At 44.0% G+C, this 18,713-nt stretch overlaps 1 protein-coding gene across 7 annotated transcripts in view; it reads left to right on the forward strand.

The window, feature by feature from the left end:
- col4a6 (collagen type IV alpha 6 chain) overlaps nt 1-5,138 on the forward strand; it is a 394,735-nt gene extending 389,597 nt beyond the window's left edge. For all 7 annotated transcript variants that reach the window (XM_033030165.1, XM_033030164.1, XM_033030169.1 and 4 more), the window contains one exon: nt 1,150-5,138. In XM_033030165.1, coding sequence (XP_032886056.1) covers nt 1,150-1,410 — 261 coding nt within the window. In that variant the 3' untranslated portion in view covers nt 1,411-5,138. The remainder of the gene's footprint in view (nt 1-1,149) is intronic.
- The last annotated feature ends 13,575 nt before the right edge of the window (nt 5,139-18,713 follow it).

Here is an 18,713-nt window from a genome sequence, read left to right on the forward strand (position 1 = left end):
GGCAGATGCAGTTTAATGTGGATAAATGTGAGGTTATCCACTTTGGTGGCAGGAATAGGAAGGCAGATTACTATCTAAATGGCGTCACGTTGGGAAAAGGGGAAGTACAACGAGATCTGGGGGTCCTTATTCAGCAGTCACTGAAAGTAAGCATGCAGGTACAGCAGGCAGTGAAGAAAGCGAATGGCCTGTTGGCCTTCATAACAAGAGGAGTTGAGTATTGGAGCAAAGAGGTCCTTCTACAGTTGCACAGAGCTTTAGTGAGACCACACCTGGAGTATTGTGTGCAGTTTTGGTCTCCAAATTTGAGAAAGGACATTCTTTCGATTGAGTGAGTGCAGCGTAGGTTCACGAGGTTAATTCCCGGGATGATATCTTGATAAAATGGAGCGACTGGGTTTGCATACACTGGAATTTAGGATGAGAGGGAATCTAATTGAAACGTATAAGATTATTAAGGTATTTGACATGCTAGAGGCAGGAAACATGTTCCCGATGTTGGGGAAGTTCAGAACCAGGGTCCACAATTTAAGAATAAGGGGTAAGCCATTTAGAACGAAGATGAGGAAAAACCTTTTCATCCAGAGAGTTGTGAATCTGTGGAATTCTCTGCCTCAGAAGGCAGTGGAGGCCAATTCTCTGGATGCTTTCTAGAGAGAGAGTCAGATAGAGCTCTGAAGGATAGCGGAGGTGGACAAAAATGCTGGAGAAACTCAGCGGATGAGGCAGCGACTATGGAGCGAAGGAATAGGCGACGTTTCGGGTCGAGACCCTTCTTCAGACTGATGTGGGGTTTTTGGGGGGGGGGGGGCGGGAAGAAGAAAGGTAGAGGTGGAGAGATGGGGAAGGGAGGGGAAGGAGGGAGAAAGCAATAATGATAAGGATAGCGGAGTCAAGGGATATGGGGAGAAGGCAGGAACAGGGTACTGATTGTGGATGATCAGCCATGATCACAGTGATTGGCGGTGCCGGCTTGAAGGGCTGAATGGCCTACTCTTGCACCTATTGTCTATTGTGTATTGACCTGCTGAGTTACTCCAGCTCTTTGTGTCTAACATCTGTGTGTCTCTGTGACTGTAAGTGCATGGAGTCCAGTTATATTCACACAGGTTTTTAACGGCATGCATGCTGGCTCTTTTCTTTTCTCAGCACACAGCGGCTGGGCCGGAAGGTGGAGGCCAGTCCCTCGTCTCACCGGGCTCTTGCCTGGAGGATTTCCGCGCCACGCCTTTCATCGAGTGCAACGGGGCCCGTGGTACCTGCCACTACTTCGCCAACAAGTACAGCTTCTGGCTGACCACAGTCGAGGCGACCCGCCAGTTCGTGGAGTCGCCGCCCTCAGAGACGCTGAAGGAGGGCCAGCTCCGCACCCGGGTCAGCCGCTGCCAAGTCTGCGTTAAGTTCTTGTAGCCGTCTGGGGGTCTACCACTCTTGCTCGGCCGGCTGGCACAGGCACACCTCTCCCACCCATCACCGGCCAGCTTCACTGACTTTGTATACTAGGAGGAGGTGGTTTCTAATGCGGACTGTACAAAATATGGCGTGACTTCATCCTAATGCTGCGCAAAGCCTTTATATGTATTCACCAAGTCAGATTGCACACGGGCAAAACCAAGAACAGAATCAGGTAGTGGTGCTAACTAGTTCTAGTCTTCGGTTTATTTTCAGTAGCTCCCTCAGCACTTCCATTGCTTAGTGAACAGAAGTATGCAGATACACAATGCAATCTTCCCTGAACTAACCCCCATTGACCTGCCTGAACTCATATAACAACAACGCTGGAGAGGTTAAGGTTCAGCACTTCTATAAAGTCCAGGCATTTCACATCTTTGCACATTTACATAAATAGGATAGGTTTAAAAATACATGAGCCAAATGGGACTAGCCTAGAATGCCACCTTGCTCGGCATGGACAAGTTGGTGCCAAAGGGCCTATTTCCATGCTGTAAAGCTCCATAACATTGTATTTTGAGTCCCGACCAGATCAGAAATGAAAAGGAAATTTCAATATCAAATCAAGCATGTGGTCCACTCTGATGTATGGAATTGCTCATGTAACCACCCTCCACTATCTGCACTCAACTGGTCAAATTGTTGATTTTATTGGGAGATTTTGTGGTTATTTCTGGCTCAAGTAGTTTCTTTAAATTGACTGTTATCTGAGTAAGTCAGCTCTGCTGTGCATCGGAGAAACTACTGGCTAACATTGTGTTGTCAACATATTAGCATCGGGGATAGCAATATGTTATGTGTTGTTGTCTCTTGCCATCTCTCACAGTTGCCCATTGTTTTCATCCCCCAGTCTGCAGTCTGCACAAGTCTTCTGCTACATGATGCCCAGTCTGATATTATCATAAATGGAAGATAGACACAAAATGCTGGGGTAACTTAGCGGGACAGGCGGCATCTCTGTCGAGAAGGAATGGGTGATGTTTCGTGTCGAGGCCCTTCTTCAGACCCAAAACGTCTCCCACTCCTTCTCCCCAGAGATGCCGCATGTTCCGCTGAGTTACTCCAGCATTTTGTGTCTATCTTCGGTTTAAACCAGCATCTGCAGTTCCTTTCTACACAGAATCATAAATGGCATTCATTCACAAGTTAGCTAAACATAAAAACATCTGCTTTAATGTCCCAGCTAATTTGTGTGGTCGTTTACCTCATCTCAATTGCATCACAAAGCTCATTGTTGTAGTTAGTCGATTTAGATGCTGAATTCAGGATTCAAGACATCTCACCTTCTGAAAATAAACTATTCCAGGTATGGAAGGCTTTTATATATACTGTAAATACATTAGTTTGTTTATTGAGCATCTTAATTTTGAAGGTCACATCCCCCCATCAACCCACAAAAGAAAAACTGACTTTCTCAAAATAACACTGCTCTTGCAATTCTCACAAAGTCAAAAATACTTTATCTATGTCTTGCCTTAATTGTACAAGGTGCCTTTCATGCCAATGTGCTGCGGCCTGCCAAGGCCACGGTATATCACACCACCATGGCCCATTTTGTTTAAAGCTGCCACATGCACCTCATTGGTCACAGGCCAAAACAGGAATGGGAGGGAGAAGGAATCATAGGAAGTTTCATGTTTACTCAACACATCAAAGTGCTCATTTTAACATCTATGGCTACCTCAGAAAGTTCAAATGTTGCCCTACTTTCTCACCTCTTACCATGTTGCAATTACTAAGCAATAATAGAAACACATAACCCTGCACTGATAGATCTGACTTAGTGAAACTTTGCTTCCCTTTGCTTTCTCTATAAACTACCTGCGTTTGTGCTGTGGTGGCTGGGAATAAAACTGAATTTACTGAAAGCTTACAGCAATGGAGACATGGTCAGTCTGAAATGGTCGGAAATGTCACTGTTTGCAATCTCATTTGACGTTGACTAGCAGAGTGAAGTCCCTCAGTCATTATTGCATGTAAGCACAAAATACTTCATTCCACAAAAACGGAATGTTTTTTACATTCAGCGGTCGGATTTATTGCCGATTATTGGATGCAGCACTGATGTAAAGCAAGTTTCTCACTGTCAGAGCATAACGCAGCACTTAATAAATGATATTGAAGCAGAAAAAGAAGATAAAATACATACGCATCCTTGCAATCACTATCATATAAAACTAATACATATCATTCAAGGATGTGTCTCCCCATTGACTTAGAGGAAGTTGTTTGAAGAAAAAATAATATCTTAAAAGGGCATTAAGGAATTGGGTTGAATTTGTTGCTCACGCCACATGCAGGGGAACATAACACAACCTGAAATATAATTGCTGGGGCTTTTGTTTTACTTCAATAATGTCACACTTTCATTCAACCTGTTTTGAAATTCACCATTATCAGGTGCATTCCATGTTAGTACGAGTCTACATCTCAGCTCTAAATGACTGTGATAATTTAATCACACAGAAGCTAACAAAGCTAACAGAATCAAGGGATATGGGGAGAAAGCAGGAACGGGGTACTGATTTTGAATGATCAGCCATGATCATATTGAAAGGCGGTACTGGCTCGAAGGGCCGAATAACCTACTCCAGCATCTATATTCCATGTTTCTAATTTTCTAAAATTAAGTGGTTAGTGTGAGGTATAGTGATAGCTGTTCACCGGGCATTGACAAGACAAGGCTTGCTCCTTCAGTGCTCAGTATTTATAATCTACAGAAGCTATGGGTTCCATCACTTCCAGCAGTGCAGCCAGCTATGTTGAACTTTGTGCTTGCTTTCTCAGAGGCATCCCTTTACACAACCATATAGGGATTTATTTTAGACAAGAATATAGAAGGGCAATGTGTTGGTCACAATAAGGCAGCCTAGCTGCCCCAAGAGGTCCATGAAGAATGGCCTTTTGGAGTTGCGTAGAAAGAACAATTTATAGTTGTATTTTCACATGAGGATTCAATCTATGGCCATATACAAAGCCCACAGAGAACACTATTACAAACCTGGTAAGGCTTTGGATGAGTGCTTGAGTTTTGAGAGTAGGTTGTTCAAATCTAAACATAATGGAAGCATGTTGATAAATTGTACATCTGGAGCATTCCAAAACCAGAGACAACCCTTTGTGTAAAAGAAAATCAACATATGTTTAAAACTACAAAGTATTTGTATTCACAATGGTGCTATTTATATAGTTTTAACACACTGCGGTATCCTTCAACCTAGTTTTCTCTTTAAAGGGCATGGGGGTTCCCACCATAATTCATTGAGCGAAAGCCTACTTGTGAGCCCCTGAACAATTTCCCCTTCCCCCTTCTACAACAGCAGCCCTGCCATGGGTGGCCAGGAAAGAACATACACTTCTGAATCCAGTTGGATTGTTGTCAATTGCACTTTTGTTATTATCAGTGCCCGATCTTTCCCTCGTTTTAAACAAGTCGACAATCCCACTAGTCACACTTTTGTTTTTTGCCTGAGGCCTTTATAAACAGAATGAATACTATCAGGCTTGTATCTTCAAATAGTATATGGTACTACTGAAATTTTACATTTAAATGTTTGTACTAAAAGACTATGAAGCTGTATAAATTTATAATCACCAAATGCTAACAAGGCAGCTTTGCTTTTCCTTGGCCATTGTTGTTACAGAGATATTAACTGGGTAAAATGAATAAACTCATGTCTGTCAAATGATATTGTTTCCTCTGTTTGCTAACTGCAAGTGTAATGTAAGTCGAACTGCAAAGATAACTTTTGAGTGCTTAATACTCAATAAATGGAGGATACTGGCCCAAAATGAAGATTATCCTAAATCTTGTACCAATTGTCATTCTACGTCGAGAAGCAGTAAATATTACATTTCTAGTTGATGAGGTTCATTTCCAAGGTTGCAATTAAGTGAGGAAGTCACAATTCAGCTGGGCAAAGAAAGAAAGATTTTCATGGATCAGCTGGATGTGTGACCAGCCTTCTGTCTTGTGTGTTCCATGACATTCCTCCCTGTTTAAGCATAACACACGGAGCACAATGGTTTATGGTGAAGGGGAAAAGATTTTGTAGGCATTTGAGGGGTAACTTTTTCACACAAAGGGAGGTGGGTGTATGGAACAAGGTGCCAGAGGAGTTAGTTGAGGCAGGGACTATGCCAACGTTTCAGAAACAGTTAGACAGGTACTTGTGAGCCCCTGAACATAGGACAGGTTTGGAGGGATATGAACCAAGTACAGGCAGGTGGGACTAGTGTAGCTGGGATATGTTGGCCGGTGTGGGCAAGTTGGGCCGAAGGGCCTGTTTCCATGTTGTATCGGTTTTAAAAAACTAAAAAAGTGTGGCTAAACCTCAACTTCAACCTCCTGGCACGAGGGCCTCCTGGCGACCCACCTATGGCACGAGAATTCTCGCTACTCTCCATGGCGGCTTCATTCTAGTCGGCGCTAATTTTTCAACATGACGAAAAATTTGCAGGGACCTTAATGAACTAGTTCCCAGAACGCGGGAACTCCTCACGACCATGAAGGCGAGCAGAGACAAGGATCAAGCCCACGGTAGTTAGGTATCGTATAGGGAATTTGTTATTTGGTAAAAAAATAAAGTTTAGTTGTCCAGTGCTTAATCGGTGTTTGACTGAACTAGACTAAGGGGGTAAGTTTTGGGAGCATAATTACATTGGGGGCTCGTCCGGGTTCTCAACAAACCCCCAGTCCCAAGTTTGCGATCGAGGGTGTTGAGCTGTTCCCGATAGCGGGGGGAGAAATTGGCGCCACGGTTCGGTTTTCACATCGGTTTTCCCACTTTGCTAGTCGGAGTGGATCGATCATTCATGAACTTGGGTTAGGGTCCCAACGAGATCTGAGAACAGTAGTCCAGCAAGCACTTAGGGCATCCTTGCCTTTTGGGGTTTGAGGCCCTCTCCTTTTGGGGTTCGAGGCCCTTTCCTTTCGGGGTTCGAGGCCCTCTAAACTTAGTCAACAGCTGTTGCAAAAACCAACCGTTAGGTACCATTGAGTTGACCTGACATCAAAAGCAATTTAGTGGTTTGAAGACCTGCCCAGATTTGGATATCCAATTGGCTGGATATCTGAATATACAGGACTGGGTCGAAACAGTACGAAGAGGCAAATGCAGCGTCTTTGCTGGGGGTGCAAATTGGAGAGGCACTCTAAAGATCGGCATCGACTGCCAGAATGAAGCAACTACGCGTTGACACCCGGTACCAAGCAGGTGGAAAGGAAGAAATCTAGGGGTGAGCTCATGGGGTTTGAGTAATATCTGGATCTCTGAAAAGACGGGGGAGGAGTCTCGTAAAGGTATCAGGAACTCAGTGGCTAGAGTATAATTGGCCAAAAATACTTTTAACCAATCCTGAGAACTTCATTGCAAAAGACGTCTAATTATAAAATTTTGAATTTGAATTTGCGTACGAAAGAATAATTGGACAAAGAAAAAAACAAGCTGAAAAATGTTCGATCCAAATTTATCAATATTCAGGATCTCACATTGAGGTGCTTAAAATTTAAAGTGTATTTTTTTGTTTTCCAGATTTATCTGTGTACAATAAAAATTTGAAGCTGTAGTTTAAAGTGTTTTTAAGATTGCCGTTGTTGTATTACATTTACCGTGTATTGCCTTTGATTTAAGTTTAATGTTAGATACACTGTTGTAATAGTGGTTTGAATTAACTGTATAAGAACATAGTTTGATTGAGACTGTGTTATAATTGGAGTCCGACTCGTGATTGTTCGGCCAGGGGTTCGTATACTTTTCCGCTGAGCCGGGGGAGGGATCGTTCCATTGGTTGAAAACACCACGAGAAGGGATTAAAATATACTGTGATTTGCTTTTGGAACTGTACAGTTAACGAATGCGATATTAGGCGAATGCTTGTAGTGTACATAGGAGTGTGGTTTTGTATGATAATAATACGTGGTATAATTTCTTGTCTGTGTACGATTTTGCTCGTGTGTTTGGAGCTCATTTGCATGTGTTTAGATTAAGTTGCTTTGGGTATAGGAAACGGGCTGCGGGAATGTGTTTGATTGTGTTTGTCTGTGTTTGATTGTTCCCTGGAGCACCTTAACTTTTGGATGATTGAGGATTGTTAAAATTGTAGGAGATGAAATTGTGTGGATTTGTGGGAGACGGTAGAAGAATTTGGGTATTGGATTGAAAGGATTGATTGTTCGATTGTGTTGAGAGAAGTGGGAGACTGTTGGCGCGCTACGGAACTTTTGGCCATTGGTCGGGGGCGAGTTTGATAGCCTCGGAGATTGTGAGGGTAGTGTGAATTGTTAAGAAGGTTTGTGGATTAGGTGTTGCTTCCATTGTCTGCAAACATGGGGAATCATGTGGAACGAGATATGAATGCAGATTCAGAAAGTCCATTGCAATTAATATGCAGCAAATTTCCACAAAGAGCTGAAAGATTGAGAGACTTTTCGAGGGCATTGAATAAAGAATTAAGGGACGAATTAAGGCCCGAGGGGGGCGATGGAACATTGAAGGGAGTGAAATACACCGAACAAATTATTTGGCAATGTGGAGAGAGTGAGGAGGCGTAGGAGTTAATCAGGTTGTGGAAAGATTATTATGAGGAACGGAAGGTGAGTAGAAAAGCTGCGAGAGTGGCAGGTTGGAAGGAAGCAACTCTAAAGCGTGGAATAGAACTGGACGATACTGAAGCGTACCGACCTCCAGGCATCTTGAAAGAGGGGTATGGATATATTAGGGAGCAAGGGAGAAGGAAATCTTCGAAAGGGATATTGGCACCAGTAGGTCTCGAATTTGAGGACCCGATGGTTGGCGTTAGTTTTGAGGGAGACGAAGATGAGTACTTAGAAGATTGGGAAAGTGTTACAATTAGAGATTCACGATCTCCACCTTATTCCTCTTGCGTTCCCCGCACTTAAGACACACATTGTTTAGCTTGTGAACGGAATAGACAATCAGATTCTGCAGCACAGGATTCCTTAACCCCGACCGCTCCATTGACAATAAATACTCCGATAGTTCACGGTACCAGGAGCAAAACTAAAAAGATGACTACTTAGGGACAAAGAATGTAGAGGAAGGGTACAGAAACCAGAGTATTCCTGCGAGCCTAAACCTCGACGTATTGGACGAGAAGAAAGGGAGTCATTTAGAAGGTACCGTGAACCCCCTAGCAAAGAGGAAGATATATCTGGGGGTGAGACAATAATTGTAGATACCGAAATATTCAATTCAATTCAATTCAACTTTATTGTCATTGCACAGATACAAGTATGGGTACAACGAAATGCAGTTTAGATAGATAGATAGATCTCGATATGGCAGAAAGTACAAAAACAAAACAAATAACTCGTAAACAGTTCGCTGTCAGGGAAATGCCTAATCCATCCTTTGGTCTGGCCAATGCTGAGAGTGCAAATAATCCCGGAACAATAAATGGGGATTGTTCCCTGGAGCACCATGGAACCCAATGAGATGATGGCCATTTTAAGCCAAATACCCAATCGTAGAAAATCACCTGCTTCCTTTGTGGATCACTTAAGAACTACAATGTGCGTATATCACGCAGACTCCCGAGATTTATGGGCAGTGATCCAACGGATAATTACTTCAACCGAACACGCAAGATTCCTAACAACTCTAGGACACCCGACACATGAAGCACTGGCAAACATAATAGCAGACAATAGGCATTTTTAACTGCCCTTGAGAATACTCTTCAGAAACCAATTGACCTAGCTAGAATCTTGGATGTGAGACTGAAAAAGGGAGAGGGAGCAGATGAATTTTTGGAACGATTCGCAAAAAATATATGTGGATCAATCGGGTGACCTAAATTATGGAAACGGAGTCAATGCCCCTCAATTATGTGCCATCTTATTGAATTGTCTTCCCACTAATGTAGCTGAATCCAATAACATGGACTGGACAGAAAATAGTGCTAGTCAAATGGCTTGGGCAGTAAGATATCACTAGAGGGATGTAAAAAAGCAGGAGACTCAGCCTGTAGTAAAACCAAAGACCGAATATGTAATCAGAAAAGAAGTGCCAAAATCTGACTCTGAACCATGGACCCCCAGAGTACCAGCAAATTACGGATTGGGAGAAATTTGGGTTCCAGAATATTTAGATCGATATCATGGAGAAATACCTGCCCTGGAGCCAGTCCCCCAGAGACCAAGTTTGAGGAGACACCAATCATCAGGAGTAAGCCAGTGTTATACTCGTGGAAGAATGTGTCACTGTAGTAGGGAATGGCCAACCAGCGACAGGAACGAAAGAGGGGGTCACAGAAGAAATATCCTAGATCAGAGAGAATGGAGAGATCCTAGAGATCAACGGGATCATGGAGAGCCCAGAGGGAACTGGCAGGAAAATCAAGAACCAAGAGGGCAAATCTCTTTTGCCCAGAATAACCCATTCACACGCCTATGATTAGCAAACCTAATGGTGACTGGATGCAAGTCTGACAAAGAACCTGTACTATCACTACAAGTAGAAAGGAAAACCTGCACCTTCGTTAGTAGACACAGGCGCATCCATGTCATCTCTTCAATCACTTTACAATCTCCCCGAATCAAAGGATGTTCAGTACCTATCCGGTTTTCAAGGACAAATCTGCCAGTATCCCATCTCTGAGCCAGTTGAAGTAGTATATGGAGGAAAGGAAATCAAACACAGATTTGTGATAACAACCGGATTAGATTGCAATTTAATGGCTCGAGATTTGCTCTGTGCTTTCAAATTGAAGATAGAATGTGGCGATAGAGGAATAGTAGTGACCCCCTGGGCTCCCGTACGACAATGTTACTCCATAGTGACCCCTCAATGGTGGTCCTTAGATCTAAATGAAGAACCCCCACTTCATATTACACTGGTTTATGACAGGAGTGGGAAGAATAAAGAGCAGGAAGCCTTCTTTAAATCACACGAAGGACAGGATTGGGGGGTAGAAGTTTTGGCACTAGTTGAGGGAAAGGATGGAGTGGCAGATTACGCTGAGATACCAGTAAAACTATGGAAGAGAACTGCAGGTGTTGCTCCTCACATTACCTGAAAGGTTATTTACCCAACGAGTGTAAAAGACCTAGGAGCAATGGTAAACAAGGCAATCACCATGGCAGACCCGAATAATTACCAAAAGCAACATTTGTCTAATCAATATGTTGTTGAATTCTAGCAGGCCCCAAGGACAGTTGTTACCCGCTTACATCATCATCTGGGGAGTGAGGTATACGAGTATGTGGACCCTCAAGTGTGGGCAGAAGACACAGCTCAGGTAGGATGCATGAGCATCAATCCCATCCAGCTAGCTCTCCAGAAAGGGGTAACACTTCATTCAAAACAACTATATCCACTAAAACCACAGGCCATCAACAGCATTGACAAATTAATTTGGGGATTGTTAGAACAAGGAATACTGGTGAAATGCCAATCGATCTGCAACACCACTATTCTTGCAGTTCCAAAATCGGGAAAAGAAGGTCAATATGGACTGGTGCAAGATCTAGGAGAAGTCAACTCTGTTGTAGAACCGCTCTATGCCCTAGTGGCAAATCTTGCCCATATCCTAGCCCAAACACCGGCTGAAGCAAAAATCTTTTCGATATTCGACTTGCAACATGCATTCTTTTCTCTGCCTCTTCACAAAGACAACCAATATTTGCTTGCTTTCACATATAGGGGCCAATAATACACCTGGACCAGATTGCCTCAAGGGTTTATCAATTCACCTACTTTATTTTCCAGGTGTCTACAAGACCAATTGAGTACTTTAAAATTCAAAATGAATTCCACATTAGTGCAGTATGTCAATGATTTATTAGTAGCCAGCATAAACGAATCAAGTAACCGTGAAGATATTCCACAACTACTAAACCATCTAGCTAATTTGGGATATGTGGTCTCCCAGTCAAATGTACTAATGGCCCAGGAGAAGGTAACATTTTAGGGATTATAATTTCAGCAACCGAAAGGAGTCTAGAGAAAAGCAGACTTGAACCCATCTGCAAATTCTCAGTTCCAAAAGAAGCCAAACAAATGGCAATGGCTTGGCATGGTGAATTATTGTAGACCTTGGATCCCTAACATAGCTCTAGAAACCAAGGAGCTAACACCCTACACCAGCAAGGAATTCAAATTAACCAAGAAAGCACAAGAGGCCTTTGAAAACTTAAAAAGATCACTGATGCAAGCTCCGACGTTGGGAAGACCATTAAACGACCGACCTTTCCAGCTCTACTGCACTATTTTATCCGAATGTGCAACTTCAGTTCTGACTCAAAAACATGTGGATAGACAAAGACCAGTTGCTTATTACTCCTCTAAATTAGATCCTGTAGTCAGGGGACATCCACTTTGCACCCCAATTTTAACTGCTATATATAATAGTTTACAATCAGCTGCTAATTTGACCCTCCAGCAGGAGATTGTAGTATATAGCTCACATTCAGTAGCGGCATTGTTGGGGCAGCTCCAAAACCAGCACTTAACAATGGCTCGCCAAAATAAGTATGAGATCTATCTCTTGAACAACCCAAAACTTCAATTTAGACACTATACATTAATTAACCCAGCCTCTTTTCAATAGTCAATAGTCAGATTAATTTGTCATGTACACAATGAAGTGCAGTGAAATTAACTTGCCAGCAGCGATAGAATAAAAAAAAGAACACACAATAAAACATTTCACACAAAACATCCACCACTGCATTCATCACTGTGGTGGAAGGCACAAAATTCAGTCAGTCCTCCTCCATTTTTCCCCGTGGTCAGGACCATAAACCTCCGCCGTCGCCGCTGCGGGCAGCCAGATGTACAGGCAGGTAAGTCCCGAATCGGTGCTTCCCTAACGGAGACCGCTGCTTGAAGATGACGTACGCCGCAGGCCGGCGGTCGGAGCTCTTCTCCATGGAGTTACGGCAATGGATCCCGCTCCGGATGGTAAGTAAGTAAGTCCCCACCGCGCCCGTGGCTAGAAGCACCGCAGTCCACAGCTTCGAGATGATGTAGGCCGCGGGCTGGCAGTCGGAGCTCTTCTCCAGGGATTCCCGGCGTGGAATCCCTCTCCGAATGGTAAGTAAGTCCCCGCCGTGCCCGTGGCTAGAAGCACCACAGTCCACAGCTTCTAGATGATGTAGGCCGTGGGCCGGCGGACGGAGTTCTTCTCCAGGGATCCCCGACAAGGGATCCAGCTCCGGAAAGTAAGTCCCCGCAGCGCCCGCGGTTAGAAGTACCGCAGACCGCGGCTTCAAGCTGTTGTAGGCCACGGGCCAGCGGTCGGAGCTCTTCTCCTCCGGGGTCCCCAACGAGGGATCCCGGCTCCGGACTCCGCGCCAGCTGGAATTTCCGCAGACCGCGGCTTCAGTCTGCCGCGTGCCAGTGATCGCAGCACTCCCTTCTGGCGATCCTGGCAAGGGCTCGCCCGCTCCACGATGAAAAGTTCACGCTGCGCCCGCTGCTGAAGCTCCGGGCCCGTCTCCGGGAAAGGCTGCACCAATCCTTGGTGTTAGGCCGCGAGGGAGGCGACATGGAAAAAGTCACCTCTCAGTGGAGGAGGCGACTGAAAACAGCTTCGCCCCTTACCCCCCCCCCCCCCCCCCCCCCACCCCCCCCCCCCCCCCCTCACCACCCCCCACACAAGACACACCGAGAGACATTAAAACACACATTTGGACATACTAAAAAAAAACAAATAAAGTAGAATTGAATAACACGATGCTGGCAGGGCAGCCGACTCACAGCACCCCCACCGACATTTTCTTGTCTCACCCCTAGAAAACAATCAGAAGCGGGACATGACTGTCTATTTGTCATTGAAGAGGAAACATCTGTGAGAAATGACTTGAGGGATGCACCTATAGAGGACTCTGACATAACATTATATGTGGACAGGAGTGCATCTATTGGACCATGGGGTGAGAGATTGTCTTGGTATGCAATTGTTAATCAGAATGCGGAAAGTGGAGAAGCAGCTGCCTTTGAGTCACCTTATTCAGCACAACAAGCTGAATTGTTTGCTTTAATTCGGGCTTGTATTATTGGGGAAAATTTGAACGTAAATATTTACACTGATTCTCAGTATGCATTTGGAGTGGTGCATGATTTTGGACAATTATGGAAAAATAGGGTATTTCTAACCTCAGCAGGAACCCAAATTTCAATTGGTGACAGATTTATTGAAGGTCTTAATGCTACCCAGACAAATTTCTCTTAGGAAATGTAGCGCCCACACTAAAAGACAGGCTCCAATAGATATCAGGAATCATAATGCTGATTTAGTAGCAAAGAAAGTATCATGGGAACGGAAGATGATAGTACCCAAAATGATGAGGCAGACTAAAAGTTTAAATAACAAGTCCCCCTCGGAAAGACTGATGCCAACCATCCAAGAAACTGTTAAATTGCAGGAGGAGGCTACTGAAAGGGATAAAGAACAACAGAGACAGCTTGGGTGTGTACTGGATTGTATGACTGGGCTGTGGACCACTCCAGCAGGGCAGATTTGCATGACAGATTCATTGGCAGTATGGATTATAGAGTGCATGCACTATGCGACCCATTGTGGTGCAAGTGCAATAAGGGACACTATTGGTTACTTGGTGGCATCCAAGATAACAAACTTTACCTCAGAAGGTAAGCAGTAATTGCCAGGTCTGCCAGAAATACAATCCAGGGAAATGAATATGATGTAAAGAGGGAAAAACACCATTTCCTATGGGTCTGTTTGAGACATTGCAGATGGACTATATCGAATTAGAAAGGTGCCAAGGTTATAAATATGTACTTGTCATTGTTGATATATTCTGCCGGTGGATCAAAGCTTACCCAAGTGGCTACTGTTGTCAAGATGTTAATGAGAGAAATTGTCCCTAGATTTGACATCCCTATTCGACTTAGTTCAGATAACGGTCCACACTTTATTGGACAAATCAATAAAGAATTTTGTGAACAGCTGGGGATCCAGCAGCAATTGTACTGTGCCTATCGACCACAGGCTGCTGAACTTGTAAAAAGGTATAAATCAGACCCTTAAAGCAAAATTAGCTAAATTGAAGGCGGAGACTGGACTCGGTTGGATTAAATTACTTCCCATAGCTTTATTTCAGATGAGAGTCACGCCTGTAAAGAAATCTAGACAGAGCCCAGCTGAAATTGTTTATAGTAAACCCTTGAGAATACCTTGGAACCAGAATGCAATGAAAAAAATTAACTTCCATGATATGACCGACTACGTTCTCGCTTTGACCAGAGCATTAAGAGACTCACACTGTAGAGTAAGAGCAGCCTATGGTGAGATGCCCTTGTAGCTGCTTCAACTAAAGTGAAACCTGGAGACTATGTCCTTATAAAGAACTGGGTAAGGAAAGGATTAGATGTTCGCTGGGAAGGACCTTACCAGGTTCTCCTAACGACCCAAACAGCAGTGAAAGTGGATGGAAGGAATGCATGGGTACATCTCCACCACTGCAAGATTACCAGTGGAAATAGGGACTGCTAACTTGTTTATTCCAGATTCTCTTAGGAACTTCATGGATCGACTATGGATCAAGTACAGATGAATTATCAAGATAGATGGAGGGGATTTGCACCCAAGAAAACCCGGGAGGTGAAGACTCATCAGACTGAAATCGTGAAGCTACGCCCACGCAAACTCGGGAAGCTTGATGAGATTCTGGGAAAATACATCAGCATCTTGTTGTTAATGATATATGTTACAGGGAAGCAGTCATTATTGTATTTTGGTTATCATTAATGATGAGGGTTATAATAAATGATAAAATGGAGGAATGGTAATATTGACCAAATTAAAGATACTATAAAATGGAGGATCATTGCATCTTTAGGGCCAGCTTGGCGTCTGTCTGTGGAAAGTTACAGGCTGTGAATGGTGCCAGCTAGTCGGAGCCCTAGATTGATATGCAGGATGGGGAAAGATCCAGATGTCCTCTTTATTGTTAAAATGTATGAGGACTTTGCAGAGGAGCTCAAAGGTGTTGCAAATGCATTACCATGATTGGCCGGCTGCAAAGGGATTGTAAATACTGTTAATAATGTTGCAAAGGGTTTGTGCTGTTGTTTGATGATTGGCTGAAGTGTGAAGCCTTATTTGAATTGTTTACATTACCTGGGAGAATGTTGCGTTATTTGATTAATTGACTTCCAGAAGCTTCTGTAGAAACATTGTAATGGGACACTTTTGTAATTGGGTTGGCGAACTGTCAATAACACTTTAATGTAATCGATATCTGTGATTGGCTTTTAGGGGCACCGCCCCCATGTAGTTCTGCCCCACAGGGTTCGATGACCTACAAAAGGTAACCCCCACGAGGTTCGTTGTCGATCTTCTGGAAGGGCGCTTGGGACTGCGTGACCTTTTGGAGGTATCTGCTTGCATGAGGCTGAAGGGCTTGGACAGGCCGAGACAAGGGTCTAACCCGTGGTGGTTTAGGTATTGTATCAGGAATTCGTTATTTGGTAAAAAAAATAAAGTTTAGTGATCCAGTGCTTGACTCGGTGTTTGACTGAACTAGATTAAGGGGGTTAAGCTTTAGGAGCATAATTACACTGACATGAATAGAAAACTGGTTAGCAGACAGGAATCAAAGAGTAGGGATTAATGGGTCCCTTTCAGAATGGCAGGCAGTGTCTAGTGGGATACCGCAAGGCTCGGTGTTGGGACCGCAGCTATTTACAATATACATTAATGATTTAGATGAAGGGATTCAAAGAAACATTAGTAAATTTGCAGATGACACAAAGCTGGGTGGCAATGTAAACTGTGATTAGGATGCAATGAGGGTGCAGGGTGACTTGGTCAGGTTGGGTGAGTGGGTGGATGCATGGCAGATGCAGTTTAATGTGGATAAATGTGAGGTTATCCACTTTGGTGGCAAAAGCAGAAAGGCAGATTATTATCTGAATGGTGACAAGTTGGGAAAAGGGGAAGTACAAATAGATCTGTGGGGTCCTTGTTCAAAACTCACTGAAAGTAAGCATGCAGGTACAGCAGGCAGTGAAGAAAGTTAATGGCATGTTGGCCTCCATAACAAGAATAATTGAGTATAGGAACAAAGAGGTCCTCCTGCAATTGTACAGGGCCCTTGTGAGACGACACCTGGACTATTGTGTGCAGTTTTGGTCACCAAATTTGAGAAAAGACATTATTGCTATTGAGGGAGTACAGCATTGGTTCACAGGGTTAATTCCCAGGATGACGGGACTGTCATATGTCGATAGAATGGAGCGGCTGTGCTTGCATACTCTGGAACTTAGAAGGATGAGACGGTATCACATTGAAACAAATACGATTATTAAGGGATTGGACACGCAGGACACATGTTCCCGATCTTGGGGCAGTCCAGACCAGAGGCCACAGTTTAAGAATAAGGGGAAAGCCATTTTGAACATAGATGAGGAAAAACATTTTTACCCAGGGAGTTGTGAATGTGTGGAATTCTCTGCCTCAGAAGGCAGTGGAGGTCAATTCTCTGGATGCTTTCAAGAGAGAGTTAGATAGAGCTCTTAAAGATAGCGGTGCCAGGGGATATGGTGAGAAAGCAGGAACGGGGTAGTGAATGTGGATGATCAGCCACGATCACATTGAATGGAGGTGCTGGTTTAAAGGGCCAAATGGCCTACTCCTGCACACATTGTCTATTGTCTATTGCTCCATGTGCCGGACCCTGGATCGGAAGATGATCTTGGAGAATTCGGAGGTAAAGAGCCAAGCTTGCTGGCCCTTCAACTCTCTGTTCCTCCCTCACATCGACCCCTCACGACTGCAGACCAGGCCTCCCATGTGAAAGGGACCCAACTTGTTTGTCTGTCTGTCTGCCTGTGATCTCAAGATCTACGCCAAAACGGTAAACAATAGCGCAATTTTTACTCAGCTTTTTCCCGTAGTCGTTCATATCAAGTTTCTTCACATTTGATGTGATATTTCACGTTATTGATATTTCAAGGTTTAAAAAAGCCAACTTTCACAAGATTTTTACTGTTAGAATCCTTCCTGCCAGCTTCAAACAAACTTTGATACAAAGTTGCACTCTGTCCTTCCACCAACTTTCCACCTGAATGGGATATCACAGTCCTCCACCCAATATTTGCAACAATATTGCCATCGTAGAAACATAGAAACATAGAAACATAGAAAATAGGTGCAGGAGTAGGCCATTCGGCCCTTCGAGCCTGCACCGCCATGGCTGAACATCCAACTCAGTATCCTGTACCTGCCTTCTTTCCATACCCCCTGATCCCTTTAGCCACAAGGGCCACATCTAACTCCCTCTTAAATATAGCCAATGAACTGGCCTCAACTACCTTCTGTGGCAGAGAATTCCAGAGATTCACCACTCTCTGTGTGAAAAATGTTTTCCTCATCTCGGTCCTAAAAGATTTCCCCCTTATCCTTAAACTGTGGCCCCTTGTTCTGGACTTCCTCAACATCGGGAACAATCTTCCTGCATCTAGCCTGTCCAACCCCTTAAGCATTTTGTAAGTTTCTATAAGATCCCCCCTCAATCTTCTAAATTCTAGCGTGTACAAGCCGAGTCTATCCAGTCTTTCTTCATATGAAAGTCCTGCCATCCCAGGAATCAGTCTGGTGAACCTTCTCTGTACTCCCTCTATGGCAACAACGTCTTTCCTCAGATTAGGAGACCAAAACTGTATGCAATACTCCAGGTGTGGCCTCACCAAGACCCTGTACAACTGCAGTAGAACCTCCCTGCTCCTATACTCAAATCCTTTTGCTATGAATGCTAACATACCATTCGCTTTCTTCACTGCCTGCTGCACCTGCATGCCTACTTTCAATGACTGGTGTACCATGACACCCAGGTCTCGTTGCATCTCCTCCTTTCCTAGTCGGCCACCATTCATATAATAGTCTACTTTCCTGTTTTTACCACCAAAGTGGATAACCTCACATTTATCCACATTATACTGCATCTGCCATGCATTTGCCCACTCACCCAGCCTATCCAAGTCACCTTGCAGCCTCCTAGCATCCTCCTCACAGCTAATACTGCCCCCCAGCTTTGTGTCATCCGCAAACTTGGAGATGTTGCATTCAATTCCCTCGTCCAAATCATTAATATGTTTTGTAAATAGCTGGGGTTCCAGCACTGAGCCTTGCGGTACCCCACTAGTCACTGCCTGCCATTGTGAAAAGGACTCGTTTACTCCTACTCTTTGCTTCCTGTCTGCCAGCCAGTTCTCTATCCACATCAATACTGAACCCCCAATACCATGTGCTTTAAGTTTGTATACTAATCT

The sequence above is a fragment of the Amblyraja radiata genome, chromosome 12 (genome assembly GCF_010909765.2).
Source record: "Amblyraja radiata isolate CabotCenter1 chromosome 12, sAmbRad1.1.pri, whole genome shotgun sequence".
NCBI classification, from domain to species: Eukaryota; Metazoa; Chordata; class Chondrichthyes; order Rajiformes; family Rajidae; genus Amblyraja; species Amblyraja radiata.